This window comes from Cygnus olor, chromosome 1, assembly GCF_009769625.2.
Source record: "Cygnus olor isolate bCygOlo1 chromosome 1, bCygOlo1.pri.v2, whole genome shotgun sequence".
Classification (NCBI taxonomy): Eukaryota; Metazoa; Chordata; class Aves; order Anseriformes; family Anatidae; genus Cygnus; species Cygnus olor.
Window position 1 is genome coordinate 91449952 of NC_049169.1, and position 14338 is coordinate 91464289.

The 14338-nt window shown below is 40.4% G+C and overlaps 1 protein-coding gene across 15 annotated transcripts in view; it reads right to left on the reverse strand.

Annotated features, from left to right (window-relative positions):
* The window catches only part of LOC121075688, a 231188-nt gene that overhangs the window by 128354 nt on the left and 88496 nt on the right, over nt 1-14338 (reverse strand). For 12 of the 15 annotated variants that reach the window (XR_005823110.1, XR_005823127.1, XR_005823126.1 and 9 more), the window contains one exon: nt 4508-4590. The exons of 1 other annotated variant lie outside the window; for it this stretch is intronic. Coding sequence is in view for 1 of the 14 variants with exons in the window: in XM_040569204.1 (XP_040425138.1) it covers nt 11563-11632 (70 nt within the window). In the remaining 13 variants the exon portion in view is untranslated. Of the gene's footprint in view, nt 1-4507; nt 4591-11562; nt 11633-14338 lie in introns of all 15 variants that reach the window. 2 more of the 15 variants (XR_005823115.1, XM_040569204.1) reach the window with 2 other exon arrangements.

Below are 14338 nucleotides of genomic sequence, written 5' to 3' on the forward strand. Positions count from 1 at the left end.
TGTCCCAACAGCCCTGTACCATCTAGCCCAGCACACCAAGAATGTCACTTCAGATTTCAGGACACATTACCATCTATTAGCAAAACAGTCGTGTTGAACTATTCTTTGTTACCTTGGGCTCTCAATACTCAGCAGTCTCTACTGGACCAGTTCTTCAGTGATGTCTGTCAGGAACCTTTCCTCACACATTTTGCCCCGTTAAGGCCTGTCTGTTTAATTTTATGGATAAAAGTTTGCAAGATGAAGCTAAATTGCTGAAGCGATGACAACCCACACATGGAAAGCTCTGAATATTTAAGAAATAGTCCAAGCTGAACATAATGACAGTCAACTGATTATCACTGCTGGAACAGAAGTGTGTGCTGCTATTGCTAATTCCCTCTGTTCTGCAGTTAAACAGTTTTGGTCTCCAGGACAACCAGTGAAGAAATATTTACCAATGTAACATGTATGCACTATACAACAGGGCTGCAAACACACCACACGCTAAGATACTAAATGTCAACATTTCAGCCTCAACCAGGTTCTTACATCCAAAGCCAAACACACTGGTAACCTTTCCACCAGATGTATTTGGCAGAAAGCTCTCTGTTCAAACATAGGCTGCTCCATAGCCTCAAGAAAGGCTCCTCTAAATATTAACTAACATCATGAATGCAGGAAATGTAAATAGCTCCACTAGCCAGTCTAAACAAGTACTGCTTTCTCCTTTGTAAATACTAAGCGTGGATATAAAAGAACTTTCTCATATTAAAAAGATGAGAAGGGAGTGGAAAGCAGTACCGCCTGACGGTGGAAAATTCAAAAACAAGTATCTTCATTTTTCTGTGTCAATATAAGTGAATGTCAAATACTTGCTCTTCAAGTATTCCCCGTGGTATTCTCTTGCTTCAGTTTCCTCACGAGTCTTTGGTCTCTTCACTAAGGCAAACACGTTTTTCATTTGCTACCACCCCCTCTTCACTGTATCCTGTATTTGCCAACTACCGCACACATCGCTGGCAAACACCATCCAAGCACCATCCAAGCAAGTTGCATTGGTCCACCACCCATCTCCTAGAAGAGGTCCTGTCCTGCATTTCTGGAACATTTTATTGCTCTATGACATTTGTGCCATGTCAGCCAGAAGACACAAGTCAGTTCTCTGAGTAGCTAGTAACCAGAGGTTTCCTCCAATAAATTTCTTCATCTTGTCCTACTTCACTATCCTCACAAATGTTGCCTTAAATAAACTTTCCCAGAGAGTTTTGGACCTCTCATTAGCTTTAATAACATTAGACACAGGTTTTCAGGTTCCTGACCAAAACTTAATAGCACTGATAGAGAAGAGACCTGATCCAGATTCCTATCAGACATCAGGTTTATCGTGGTCAACAAGAAGGTTCATCAGCATTCATAATCCTCATACACAGGTAATACCACAGTTAGTAATCAGCACTACATGTGACTCGCCCTTTACAACACGTAACAGAGATAACATTATGAGGCACATATCTTTGCTCAGAATGCAATTACGTGACGTCTGATATCACACAACAGAAGTAATATTAGTCACAGTTTATTCATCTGTATGTCTGAAATGAATGGGAGGTGCCACTTGAGCTAACAGATCACGTGTAACCTTTCTTCCCTCTGTTTCACCAATAGGTGGTGGAAGACAGCTCCTTTTCAGTGGGCCAAGACCACAGGCTTACATCTACATGTGGGCATGACCCTGGAAAAGACACTGGCAGAAATCCCAGGACCGGTGTAGCAGACAGAAGCATGCATTAGCAGCTATGCACTAACTTTCTCCATAGTGTGTGTATTAATAAACACTGCTTCAGACCCTCCGTGTGGGTATGGGACTTCACAGGGTGTGAGAGACAAGGCATTAATAACAAATTTACGGCAAGAGGAAAGAAGTTTGGCAAACTTCCTGGTGAAGCAAGAAGTCATCTACTTCACCAGTATGTGAACTGCTAGTGCTAGTGAAACCTGTAGAACGAATACCAGGAAAGATCTACTTTGAAAAGCAGATCCTCAGCCTAGAAGCACAGTCATGAATGAAGAGTTCAGATTTCAGGGCTTAAAATTAATGTCCCAAAGATGCTGCACCCAGACGTCCCTCCAGACCCAGAATAAAATGGTGCTTTTCAGCCAACTTAAAGACAGACAGGATTGCACAGTTGTGCATGCTGGTTATGTGTTTCTGCACTCAGCCCTCCATACTGCTTAGGATAAGACTCTTTGATAATGGTATTTACATCAAGTCACTCTATCAGGTTAAAAAAAAAAAAAAAACTCAGCAAGCCCTGACAGCCCTGGGCAGCTGAATTAATACATTATATTAAACATTAATATCCCACAAATATAGAAAGGTTAAGATGTGTGGCTCTCTTTTTATTTCCAGTTTTCAATGAAGAACAACAGGCTCTTTGTCAGTTGGCAGATGTGAGTTACAACTGCTTAGTCATAAAGGAAAACCAGTCCATTACATTTTCTTGATGATCCAGGCAGACCCCTGTATATTGTTCTCCACTTAAACATTTTGATTGCTGATCAGACTCGTTTCAATTTATAGCTCCTTCCTTCCCTCCCAACAAAGCTCTAAAATTAGTGTTAAGGTAAAAAGCATGACAAATCACATCTGCTTCTTACTTGGTAAATGGCTCCTACCTGCTTGGTTTTCTATAGCTATCACCTTTCACCGCTTTTGCAGCAGCAAGCACCTGCAGTTCCCCCAGCTGTACATCTACTGCTGTCCAGGCTACAGCCTCTATTAGCTTGTCATCTCTCCAATATGTGTTATACTAGCCTACATTTCTTCCTACAAGTGCCTAATGACCCAGCATCTGTTTCACTGCTGGCTTTAATAAAAACATTTTCCTTGTTGTTCTGGGCTCAAATGCCTTCCATGAGCTTCCACTGTTTCCAGAGGGTCTCACAAGTTTATCACAATTAGTGACAATCTCTCAAGTGAAACGTTAGATGAATCAGAAGAATCTCCGTGTCACGCTCTTTGGTGTGTTCAGGGAGCAAACATAATTTTATTTTAAGGATAGAGGATTCGGTTATCTGTCCCATTAATTATTCCCCCCGGAATTCACTTCATATCAACCATCTCCCACCTCTGAAATACACTTTCTTTACTCTTTGCCCTTCTTCCTTGAAGCACAGTCCTTTGCAGGAGCAGCATAAAGGACTCCTGGTTAGCACAGGAGACACAACCCGATTTTTCCCCATGCTGGTACTAATGAAGCTGGCCAGAGTGATTTACTTATCATCCTCTTGCTGTATTTGCTCATGTCAACTCCAGGAAGGATTCTGTCATTCAGGTTAACATTAACACCAGAGTATCAACTCTTCAAAGCTTTAACTAGATCAGAGACGATATAGACATGTCACAGGGACGGTTTTCATCTATCTGACTCAAGGAAAGTGAAAATCAGGTGTGGGAGGTTTACTTTCTTCCTCTGTATTTCTCTCTCTGCTCCAGACAACCAGAGGTTATGCTGTGACAACTGGGAATGCATGTGTTTCTCAGATCCTCTTTAAATTGGCAATGTGAATAATTTTTGTCCCAGCACAGCCCTTGATCTCAGAATGAAATAACATTAGAATGGCTAAAGTATGAGGAGTGACATAAATGATTTACAGTGCTTTGCAGATGTACCCAATGGGAGAGCTGCTATTCTCTTTAAAAGTGAACATACTTCCCACTTTAAAGTAGCAGGAGTTGTATGAGTAAGAGGAAACATATATATTGAAAAAAAGATATATCCCTGTTTTCCTCAGGCATAAACATCCTTCTGTCTTATTATCTATGTTACAAACATCTGGATTTAGATCATTAGACTCCCAATGCAGATATAGTTGAGGGTGATATATAGGGGAGAGGGGAAAAACAGCAGAAACAAAATTCTCATAAAGACCTTCTGGGCCTGATTTAGAGAAGGCAGCATTCATGTGGGGAGCATCAACTAAAAAAAGCTGCTTCATAGCTAGGTACGGATAGTTGGCTCGGTAAGATGAAGAGACAGGATGCATACTTCGACAGCAGCACATGGAAAATGGCATGCTTATGTGGGTGAATGACAGGGATGATGCAAAAAAAGAGGAAAATAACACCTCACAAATAAATATCAACATTTTGCCTTTCTACACACAACCTATCGCTGTCTCCCTCCAGCACCTCTGAGCTCTCTTCTCCAACAAATCAAGCTGGGGTCTGTGGACTGCAGACATTTAGTCACCCTGCAGGTAGCAGCACTGATTGAAAGACATCCCCTTCTGCCTGCTATTTCCTGTTTGTTATTCCCCTCTGCTGGAAATGACTCCCCCGGATTTACAAAGCATGTGTCTCACAAACACACGCTGTTCTGCTGGGAGAGCTGCTTCACACAAGCTCTCCCTAATCCACCTCAGGAAAAAATAAAAAAAAAAAGGATGTCTTAAAATGTTAATTGGGTGGTTTGAGCAAACTTGGCTAATTTTTTCCCTAATGTGTGGTTTAGGGAGCACTCACAGTAATCACTGGGCTAGAGGCAGTAATTCCTCATCTTGTAGGTCATGATGAGAAGCCTCAGGCAAAAACCATCTTCAGCAGGGCTGGAAGAGAGAGGAAGTATATTTTTACAACTTTTGTCTTCAAGCAGAGATAAGGCTTAATGTCTTTGAGATATGTTTAACAGACCACAGTCAGCTACCTAACACATTCTAATATGAAAACTTCAAACCACATCCTAGACAAACACAAAATGCTATTTTAAAAGACATTGATTAAAATGCGTAAGCTAAGATACCACTTACTTTCTTTATCTTGACAAAGGTCGAGGCTGCTTTCTCCGCCAAATTCCACACCCTCCCCAGCTGAGGCTTGCACTATCGTCCTCCCCCATTTCTCACACCATTTTGGCTGAGCACGCAGCTACACGTCGATCACATCAAACACACATCTTAACTCAGTCTTACGGTGGTGTTTCTACCCTCACAGGGCTTGTCCCTTTCTGAGAGATACCAGCAGAAACACAGTTTTGGGTTGGGTTTGTTGTTTTGATTTTGAAAGGACACAGAGATATCTCCAATTCGCAAAGATGGTAAAGGTCTTTACAAACCACATTTGAAACACTGCCTCCTGTTTGGCCACATCTCATCCACCATAAAGGAATCTCTTTACCAAAAATAATAGCATTACAAAACAAGAAAAGACGACTAGAAAGAGCCCGTCTCTAAGTTTGTCTGAGAATGTTAGATTCTTATTTTTTTATTTTTTTTATTAGTTCATTTTACCTTCTCTAGGCATTGCCAAGGGGGAAAAATGGTTTAAAACAAATTTTTGTTTTGGAAGTTGTGAAGTCAAAACATTTTTCAAATCTGCAAAAGAGGGCTGAAGCCTTTTCCACTTTGAAACTGGAGCCACTGAAAACACACCACTAAAATCACACTACCTACAGCACTGAGAACTGGAACAGGATTTTCAGGTTCGAATTTCAGCAAAGTGCTCAACTGAAAACAGAAATCCCACAGAAAGAATGTGTGTTGATAAACAAAATAGAAAGCTGAAACATTGGGGACCACTGTTATCTAACTTTTCATAGCTATTTTTTTTTTGTAAAAGGGAAATATTTTTTCTTTGTGGTTGTTCCACAGCACAATCAGCACAACACATACAGGATCAAAACCCACACTGTGGGGAAAGTTGAGATGCTGAGAGTTTGCAGCTGGAGCCTCTTCCTTGGAGTTAGTTACCTGTTTCCAGGTCCAAGATCTCCAAGCTGTCAAGGTGGAGCCATCGATCCTGATTAAAAGATTATTTATAAAAGACTGAATGGCAAAAACAGGAGGTGAAATCAGCACAGGTCACAGTTTCAGATGACTCAGGGGACCTGGCTTTGGCACTAGTTCCCTGCCTGGGTCACATGTGCCCTTAATCTTGTAAGCACAAGATGAGCCTCTGTCTTGTTCCTAGCATTTAGGGAAATTGTTCTTATGATTGCATAGACATACACGAGATAGCTTTCAGTTAACCAGCTCATACCATTAGCTGACAAGTGGAAGGAGTGATCTGGCTGTTACTCCTTGGTAGGCGGCTCCCAATACCTCTGCTGCTTACCTTACCTTAAAGCAGAAATGGCAGTGTGAACATACCTTGAACATGTCTCAGCATAAAAAAACTGGGCTACACCCTCAGACGTGTACAGATGGATACTGATAGACTGAGGAGGCAAGAACATAGACCTCTGTGGAGCAGAAACCTGAAAGGAGGCTGGGTTGGCTTAATTATTTTGTTATTTCTTTAAGTCACCACCCTGAAATCTCAAAATCTCAAAATGAAACACAGTGAACTTCAAGGAAGAAAAAAAAAAAAGGAAAAAAAAAGAAAAAAGAAAAGAAAAGAAAGAAAGAAAGGGGCAAAAAAAATGTTCCTTGTAAGCATAGTTGTTTAAGAAATGACCACCTTGCATATCCCAGCTCTAATGAGCACAAGTAGGTACACATCTGTGTTTCTATTCACGTATGTTTTGGTTAATCTGTGCTCTTCTACAAACGTTTGTTGCATGAAAATATTAAGTACAATGAACTATTGGTACTGTGGAGTTATGAAACTTCTAGAATAACATACATGCAGACTTGATATGCAGCTCAAGCAAAGCAGGTCCTGACCCAGCAAAGCACTCCAACACATGCTTTATGTTAAGTCTGTGAATATTGTCACTGAAAGCAAGTGAGACCACTTGTGTGCTGAAAGTGTTTTGCTGGATTAAAGTGTAAAGAAAGGGGAACTGCACAAAAGACTTCTTATGACAAGCAGGAGACAGAATTCCCACCACTACTATCAGAAACAAAAAATGACCTGCCACCTTCTCCAGCAGTTACTAAGACATCTAAACCCCATTCATCCATGGCACATAAACCTCAAATTCCCAGGAGTAAAAGAAATAAAAGCAATAATAATAATTTTAAAAAGCCTTAAACTCCCCAAAATTGAAGGGAAAAAGGGGGAGTTTTTTCCTTTTAAGCCATGGTAAGCACTGCATGACTTCAAGAAGAAAACCCATATTTTGCAATATATCAATACACTTTTAGGTGTTTGGAAAACTATGATTATAAAAGAACAGCTCTCATCAGCTATAGGAAGTACTAGGCTCATGATGGGTTCAGAAATAACAAAATGAAGGGCAAAGGCTTGGTTGTTTCTAAAGCAAATGATCTTACACATTACCTTGGTAATGTACAGGCATCTTGGGGAAAATAAAAACTAGCCCGAAATCATTCAAAGGTACATATGTGCAAAATCCATGAACCAGGTTCAGTTACCACTTAGAGGCACACCAGAATACTGACCAGCTGTGCCAAGGAGGGCAGGGCACAAGGACAGAGAAAATTGGTTACGATTTTATTGTGCCCCAGACCAGTGAGATGGTTCTGGTCTCCTGAAACACAATCCCCCTCTCTCCAGAAGTGTGCAGATTTCCACCGTCTCTCCCACTTCCACTCTGAAGCACAGCTAGATGTCATCAGCCATGCAAAGCAACACAGCAACAAGGCTACACCAAAAACAAAGAGCAACGAGGAGAAAAAGTTCAATCTTTGTATACTGCAGCTTATCTCTTACTCTACCACTCATACCTCTGTGCGCAAATGGGGAACAAGCATAACTGTATCATTGATTATACCTGGGAAACGATTCAGCAAGCAGTGGCCTTATGTCAATAGCTTTTAGATTTTCCCTGCAGAACCACAAATCCTTGGTGTGGAAACACGGTGAGGAAAACAGCAGTGAGCTCTTGGCCAGTGATGATTAAGCCCTGGTGAAAAGTTATACATCCTAAATAGAATCATACCCAAAAGACTCTCCCCTTGTCCTGTCAAAAAATGTAAAGGAAGGCTCATCCACTGGACTGCTAAAAGTTTGCAAGTTTGGCGTAATTTTGCATGGATGCATTCAATATTTTATTTCTCTGCTCTGATTCCCCCAAACGGAGTTTTCATCTATCATTTCAGGCCCACATAAAACCCTCAGTCTGCTCTCAATGTGCCTCAGAGACATAAGCCTTTGGCATGGAGGGGTATGGTAAATGTTTTAGTGTTGGCTCACCTTAATAGCACGCTTCCTGGGAACAGAATTCAGCCTTATCAAGAATAAAGAAAAATTGTATTTGAATTTGGAAAAAAAGAAAAATACATTTTCCTAGCTGAAGCTAGTTTGGGAGGTTTTTTCCTTCTCATCTCATTTCCACAGCCTACCAGTAAGATTACTTTGACTGAGAGGTCTTATTCAATATAATTCTGCATCTGCGTGAATTATTTTTTCCATTCCATCATTTTCAGATTATTAAGGAAATGTCACAACGAGTGATTTCCAGCCATTCGAGACGCACATTTTGCACAACCTGTGCACCTCTGACATACCTTTCACCCAGCTGAGGGCAGTATCTTGCACACAATGATACCTACCCCTCATGAGAAACGCAACCACAAGCACATCTTGGCTCAGGCTCTTGAGAATCTGTGAGCCTTGTAGCCTCAGATATCAGTCTCAGAATAATCATAGTGAAAACTAAAACTTTCTCGGTATCAAAGATTACTTCCCTTGAGGCTTCTCAGTTCCTTCCTCTCAGCCCATTTTCCTTCCGTCATGCTCATGTCTTCTCATCTGCTCATCTAACCTCTCCCCTTCTGCTTTTTTTCTACTAAATTGTCCATTCCTTTCTGTCCTTCTCTCCCCCTGTACTTAGCTTTTCAGTAAAGACAAGAGTAACTCCCCTCCATTATGCCTGCGTATGTTCCCAAATGGGCATTTCTTTGGGGATTGATTCTGAACATGTATGTATCTCTTAAAATCCATACTGACACATAAAAAGAGCAATTCCTACAGCAGCAAAGTGGTTACAAATTTTCAATGAAAGATCAAACTTTCCTTTAAGGTCTTTGTCAGAGAATTACCATATGCTCACTTCTTCACCAGGGATTTACGGCACCAACAAACTGAAAACACCTTAATCCCTGTCGTTAGGAAAGATATTAATGCTATTATTCCCAAGAGTATGCAGCGACCAATTTGAGTAAGGGTAGATAAAAAGGATGGTTTGGGTTTTGTTTTATACATATATAAAATTGGTTCTCTTATCTTGGGACTGGTCTCTTATCTTCAGCTGTCTTCATGTATTGTGTGAACTATTCTTTATTTGGGAACTTTCTCACATCAGTTGTGTGTGAAGAAAGAAATCAGACATACTTTACTGCTTAGCTATCCTATTGAGTCCAAACAAATAGTCCCATTAGGTGACATCACCCTTACTAACCTTTAAGTAATTCCACCTACACAATGCTCCTTGGGCAGCACTTACGAAGAAAGAAATGGAACATAAAAAAAATAAAAATCAGAAAATGTTTCCAGTTGGATTGAGTCATCTGTCCTTGTGAACATCTCATGAATTATTCTGCAGCGCCATGTTGAAATGAGACATATTAACTTGCAAAAGCATAAAACTATACACAAGCACCTAAATCTCTTCAGATAAATGCCTCCTTGCCTACTCCTATGATAGGTGTATATGCATACCAAAACCAAGGAGTTTAGCCTTCTTCTGTCATTGTCTTAGTGGAAGGAGACTCTTAAGAACACTTTCACTGCTGCAGTCTCTGCCTTTTTGGCCATCTCCATCTTGAAAGCTCTTAACAAAGATACTTTTAGTTAAATGAAGTCTAAGTGAGACTTCATTATTCTTTCACCTTTGAAATACAATATAAACATAACCAGATATGTTCCAACAAAAAAAATGAACATTTCCTGACCTTATATTGTCTTCTTATACAGGAAATAAACCTCTTGCAAAATCCCTGCTTGCATTAACTTTCCATAATTAAAAATAAAAATTAAAAATATCAATAGACGCTTTTCTTGAATTCTCTAGTCATCTAGTTTTTTTGTTTGTTTGTTTACTTGCTTGTTTTTAAACACAAAATGATGTAAGTGTCTCTAGCTGGAGTTCTCTAAAAAACTACCAGAGCAAGATAATGTGTAGATAAGAAATCAGTAGTTTCTTCTTTCAAGAAATGTTAAAGAGTCGAAGGAACAACTTTCAAAATGAAGAAATATGTATTTTCATGACAGTTTATTTCATCTTCTCTCTCTTTCTCACTTTGACTTTTGCCCCTACAGATTTTAACACTCTCAGTACAGCTCTCACAACACAGTATCTTCTGGCATTGATAAGCAGCTGGGACATTGCATTGATACGTGTGCTACATCACTGGCTTGCCAAGAACACAGCCATGGCAGATACTCATGACTCTAAGTCCACAACTGGGTTGCATCAAGTTCTTCCCAATTCTTCAACCTTCACTTACCTAGCTTCAAACTTCACTTACCTAGCTAGCTGTCAGGTTGCAAAACATTTCTACATCTCTCATTTCTAGAATATCTGAGGGTCCAAATTTTCACAGCTTGTTAAACTCCTAAAGATAGAGAAGGGGTGGAGCGTTATTTGTGGCTTTGTTGTATTTTGGGGTTGTTTTGTTCCATTTGTTGTTTTTGTTGTTGCTGTTTTTCTTTAATATCCTAGTTATCTAAATGAATATGTATTCGTACCTTTAGGAACTTTGGCCCTGAATGTTTTATGGAGTAACACCTTGCATATATACATATAGTTCTTGCATACATACTCATAGTTCTTAAATCTTCCTTAACTAATGTAACCTCAACTGAAACAAAACCCTCACATACCACACTGTTCCTGTCAATGACTGTGAAAGTATTTGGCCATTTGCATTTAAACTTGGTACATGTTTCCCCAGTTTCTCAAGACATCCTAAGGACAAATTGCTGTTTTTTCAAATGCCTTAAAGGTATAAGTTAAAACTTACTCTGCAAGTTAAGCCCAAGTTTGAAGTTGTTCTCCAGGTTAAACCTGATCACTCACTCATTGTTGTTTAAATACAAAAATATACCCAGATGCAGGCTGAGGACAAGCAGTCTCAGGAAATCCCAAAGATGGAGCCTCAACACAGACAGAAAATTAACACAGGTTCACCTTTCTGTTCCTGGCGATGTGGGTAAATTTTAAACATCCAGGACCAAGCAGGCTCGTCTTTTTTTGTCAGCTCTCTGCTTGGCTTAACTTTTCCTTAGCACCACGTGAATATTTTAAGTCCCAGCTGAAGCCAGTCTATATAGTTGGATTAAGAGCCAGCAATGTGGAATCACTCAGGCCACAAAAGTCACCATGATTAAACCTCTCTAAGCATGCTCTTAACCTCTTACTGCAGTCAAAACTAAACAGCTTAAGGGGAAAAATAATTCAGGGCAAACATCCTTCAGCATTCTTACCATGGTTTTATAATTATACAGAGCAAAGTTCAGACAAAAGTAACTGTGCTTAGACAGACAAGAGGACTTCCAAACAGAGAATTACCTCGCTAAAACTAAATCCGTGTCATGTCCCCTTTTAAATAAGCTACCTTAAGCTCACCTACTGAAGAGAGAGCAGAATGACCCTTGCCTCAGTCCTGCTTGTTAGCTGATCAAATGCAGGAAGGGAGCGGTCGGCATTCTGCAGGAACACCTGCCCCATGTACCTGGCCAGGCACGTGCAGGACACTCCAGCCACTTCCAGTTGTGTGAGATGCACCAAGTAGCTGCAGGGAGCTGCAAGTAGAGCACAGAGAGAGAGAGAGAAAAACACCAAGCACAGGTTTGTTCACCCACTCTCATTCATTCTAGCATAAAATTCAATAAACAGCTTGAGGCACAGCGCTGTAAGTCTAATACCTTTAAAGGTGAGGGGAAAAAAAACAACAAGAGCACTTGTGGAGAATAAGCAAAAATCAGACATGCCTACTGTGGGGGTAGCTGGAGGCCCTATGGTGATTTCTGTACACTCCATCTGAATAAACCCTGGGAAAGGAAAAGGCAAGAAAACATGAAAAAAAAATCTATCTTGATTCCCTTGTTTCGAAACATATGTGCAAGAGGCATGGGATGAGGGTCAAAATATTAATAATAATAAAGTCCCCACTCAGCCTGCCTGTGTTTATAGGAGGGCAAAAAAATAAAACCAAACACAAAGCAAACACCAAAACCACAGGCTTTTCATCTGCCCCTTTGACGAATGTCTTTGGCAGTATTCTCCAGGCAAGGATCAATAACCATTTCCTAAGACATTTATTTAGGGATTTAAGTCTTCCAATTGAGCCCTGCCTAGGGAGTCCCTACTCCCATCCCCCATACTAAAAAAAAAAAAAAAAAAAAAAAAAAAAAAAAAAAAAAAAAGAAAGAAAAAGGAGAGGAGAGGAGAGGAGAGGAGAGAAGCCAATTGATTTATTCTGATTTTAGCCTTTACCCTCTCTTTCATCTATCGTGCTTTTTAAAATCTCACAGCTTTCCTCTTACAAATTCTCTCCTTATTACAGTGCTTCAGTGCAGAGCTTTCTACCATGGCTGGGTTTTGAACACCATCATCCCAGCAAGTTTCAGCACATTTTAGCAACACATCCATTATAGACAAGATGGGTTAATTATGAGGCACTGTGTTCGCAGCACTATTTTCTTCAAAAAGTCCAGTAGATGCAGTTTTCTCCTAGAAAGAGAAAGTCTGCAGAGGGATATCCAGATAGCGCAGCACTTTTTGCCTTTCAGAAAGGCTTGTGGACAAACACTTCTCTATTACAGCCATACAGCCACTGTTCTCAACAGGCAAACTAGGAACAGGATTTAACCCTTCATTCCTCTGTATACAGATTCTCTCCAGAGTTGTGTGACTGATGCTAACCAGCCGGAGTCCCAGAGGTAATGTTCTTGCTGATATATTCATCTAACTTTTCATCAGCTCTGTTAGCAGAATGCACATAATTCCAGGAATAGAAGCAAGTAGCAAGTGCTTTCTGAAACACATCAAGAATTGCTCATCTGTTGGTGAGCATGAATCATTGCTACAGCAGGGTTTCCCGAAAAGCATCACAGAAGGACAAAAAAAAAAAAAAAAAAAGGCATACCTCTCCTCCTCATGTCATTGTTTTAAAGTAGGAAAATGAGTACAAAGAAAACCTGTGAGGGAAAAGACTTTAAGAGGACCAGATTTTATAAACGTGCAAAAGACAAAAACATGCCTGGATCCCAGTTTCCTGGGCTCGTAGTCACATTATCACAACTTGACCAGTGCAGTAAGATCTTTGTAGCAGGTTCCTATATAACTTTTCAAATGCTTTATAAATTATCTGTACTTCTGCATCAGACTAAATGAGTTCAGGTAGGTGTAAAAGAGTAAGTATGGATGTTCCTCACCTGGTAATATCCCTGGGTGCTAGAACTAAGGTAACAGATTCTAGAAGATTACAGATTACAGACAATAGAACATATTTTTACACAGTACTGTGTGACCTGCCTACATTATTTCAGCGTCCACTGAGAGCAGCAGTTGGGCTAGACAAAAAAAAAGAGAGCGGGCACTCATAGCATTTTTTGGATTAATATTCTTCTTTCCTCTTCCTATGACTTAAATACAGGGATGGTTTGATTACCTTGGAAAGTTGCACTGGCTGCACACATACAACAGAAATTTGAAAATAAGAAAGAAAAGTTATGAAAGTTGCAAATGTTGTCATAGGAACCGCTCTAGCATCAGCAAGAAATCCATGTGGCACAAACTGAGCCCTGGAATTTGAGAACGGTGCATTCAGTGACCCACAGATTAAGAGGGATAAAAGCTGCCAACTTTGCTGTCTGATCATTGAAACGAGACAGGAAATAAACACAACTGGAAATCATTATGCCTTCTCATTTTATTTTTAGCTTCTCTTTGTTTGCTGAGTGCATTTGGCATAAATCTTAGAGCTTAGAGATGGAACAAGTCTTAATAGGGCCTCTAATACATCCTTCTACAATTTCCTAATTGACCTCTGTAGAGCACTCACTGGTACACTGGCCTGTCTGTGCTTATGTTTCATGGAGTTTCCACCATTTTCTTTGAAAACCATCCCACATCTAATACAGAGATTGTTCCACCTGGAAAAGGCTGGGTTGCAACCTGTCTGCCCTCCTTATTTGGTCAGCTATTTTTCCAGCCCATTCCTCCCTCCCAGGAGAGGAGACTGAGCTGCTGAGAGCTCCCAGCACAAAAAAGGATGTGGCTTGCTGATCACCTAGGTCTTTCCCTTTGTAACACTGGCTGCTATTCAGCCTAAGTGCATGTTTGTCCCATTTCACGTGCCCACACTGATTGCTCCCAATTGTGTTCATCTGGCTCTTGAACCTTCTAGAGGATGATCCTGTGCAACATCAGCTGCTGCTTAAGCCAAGTTAGGCGCATTACACATTTTCAATCTTTCCTTGCAAGCAGTCGTGCCAGCCCCCAGC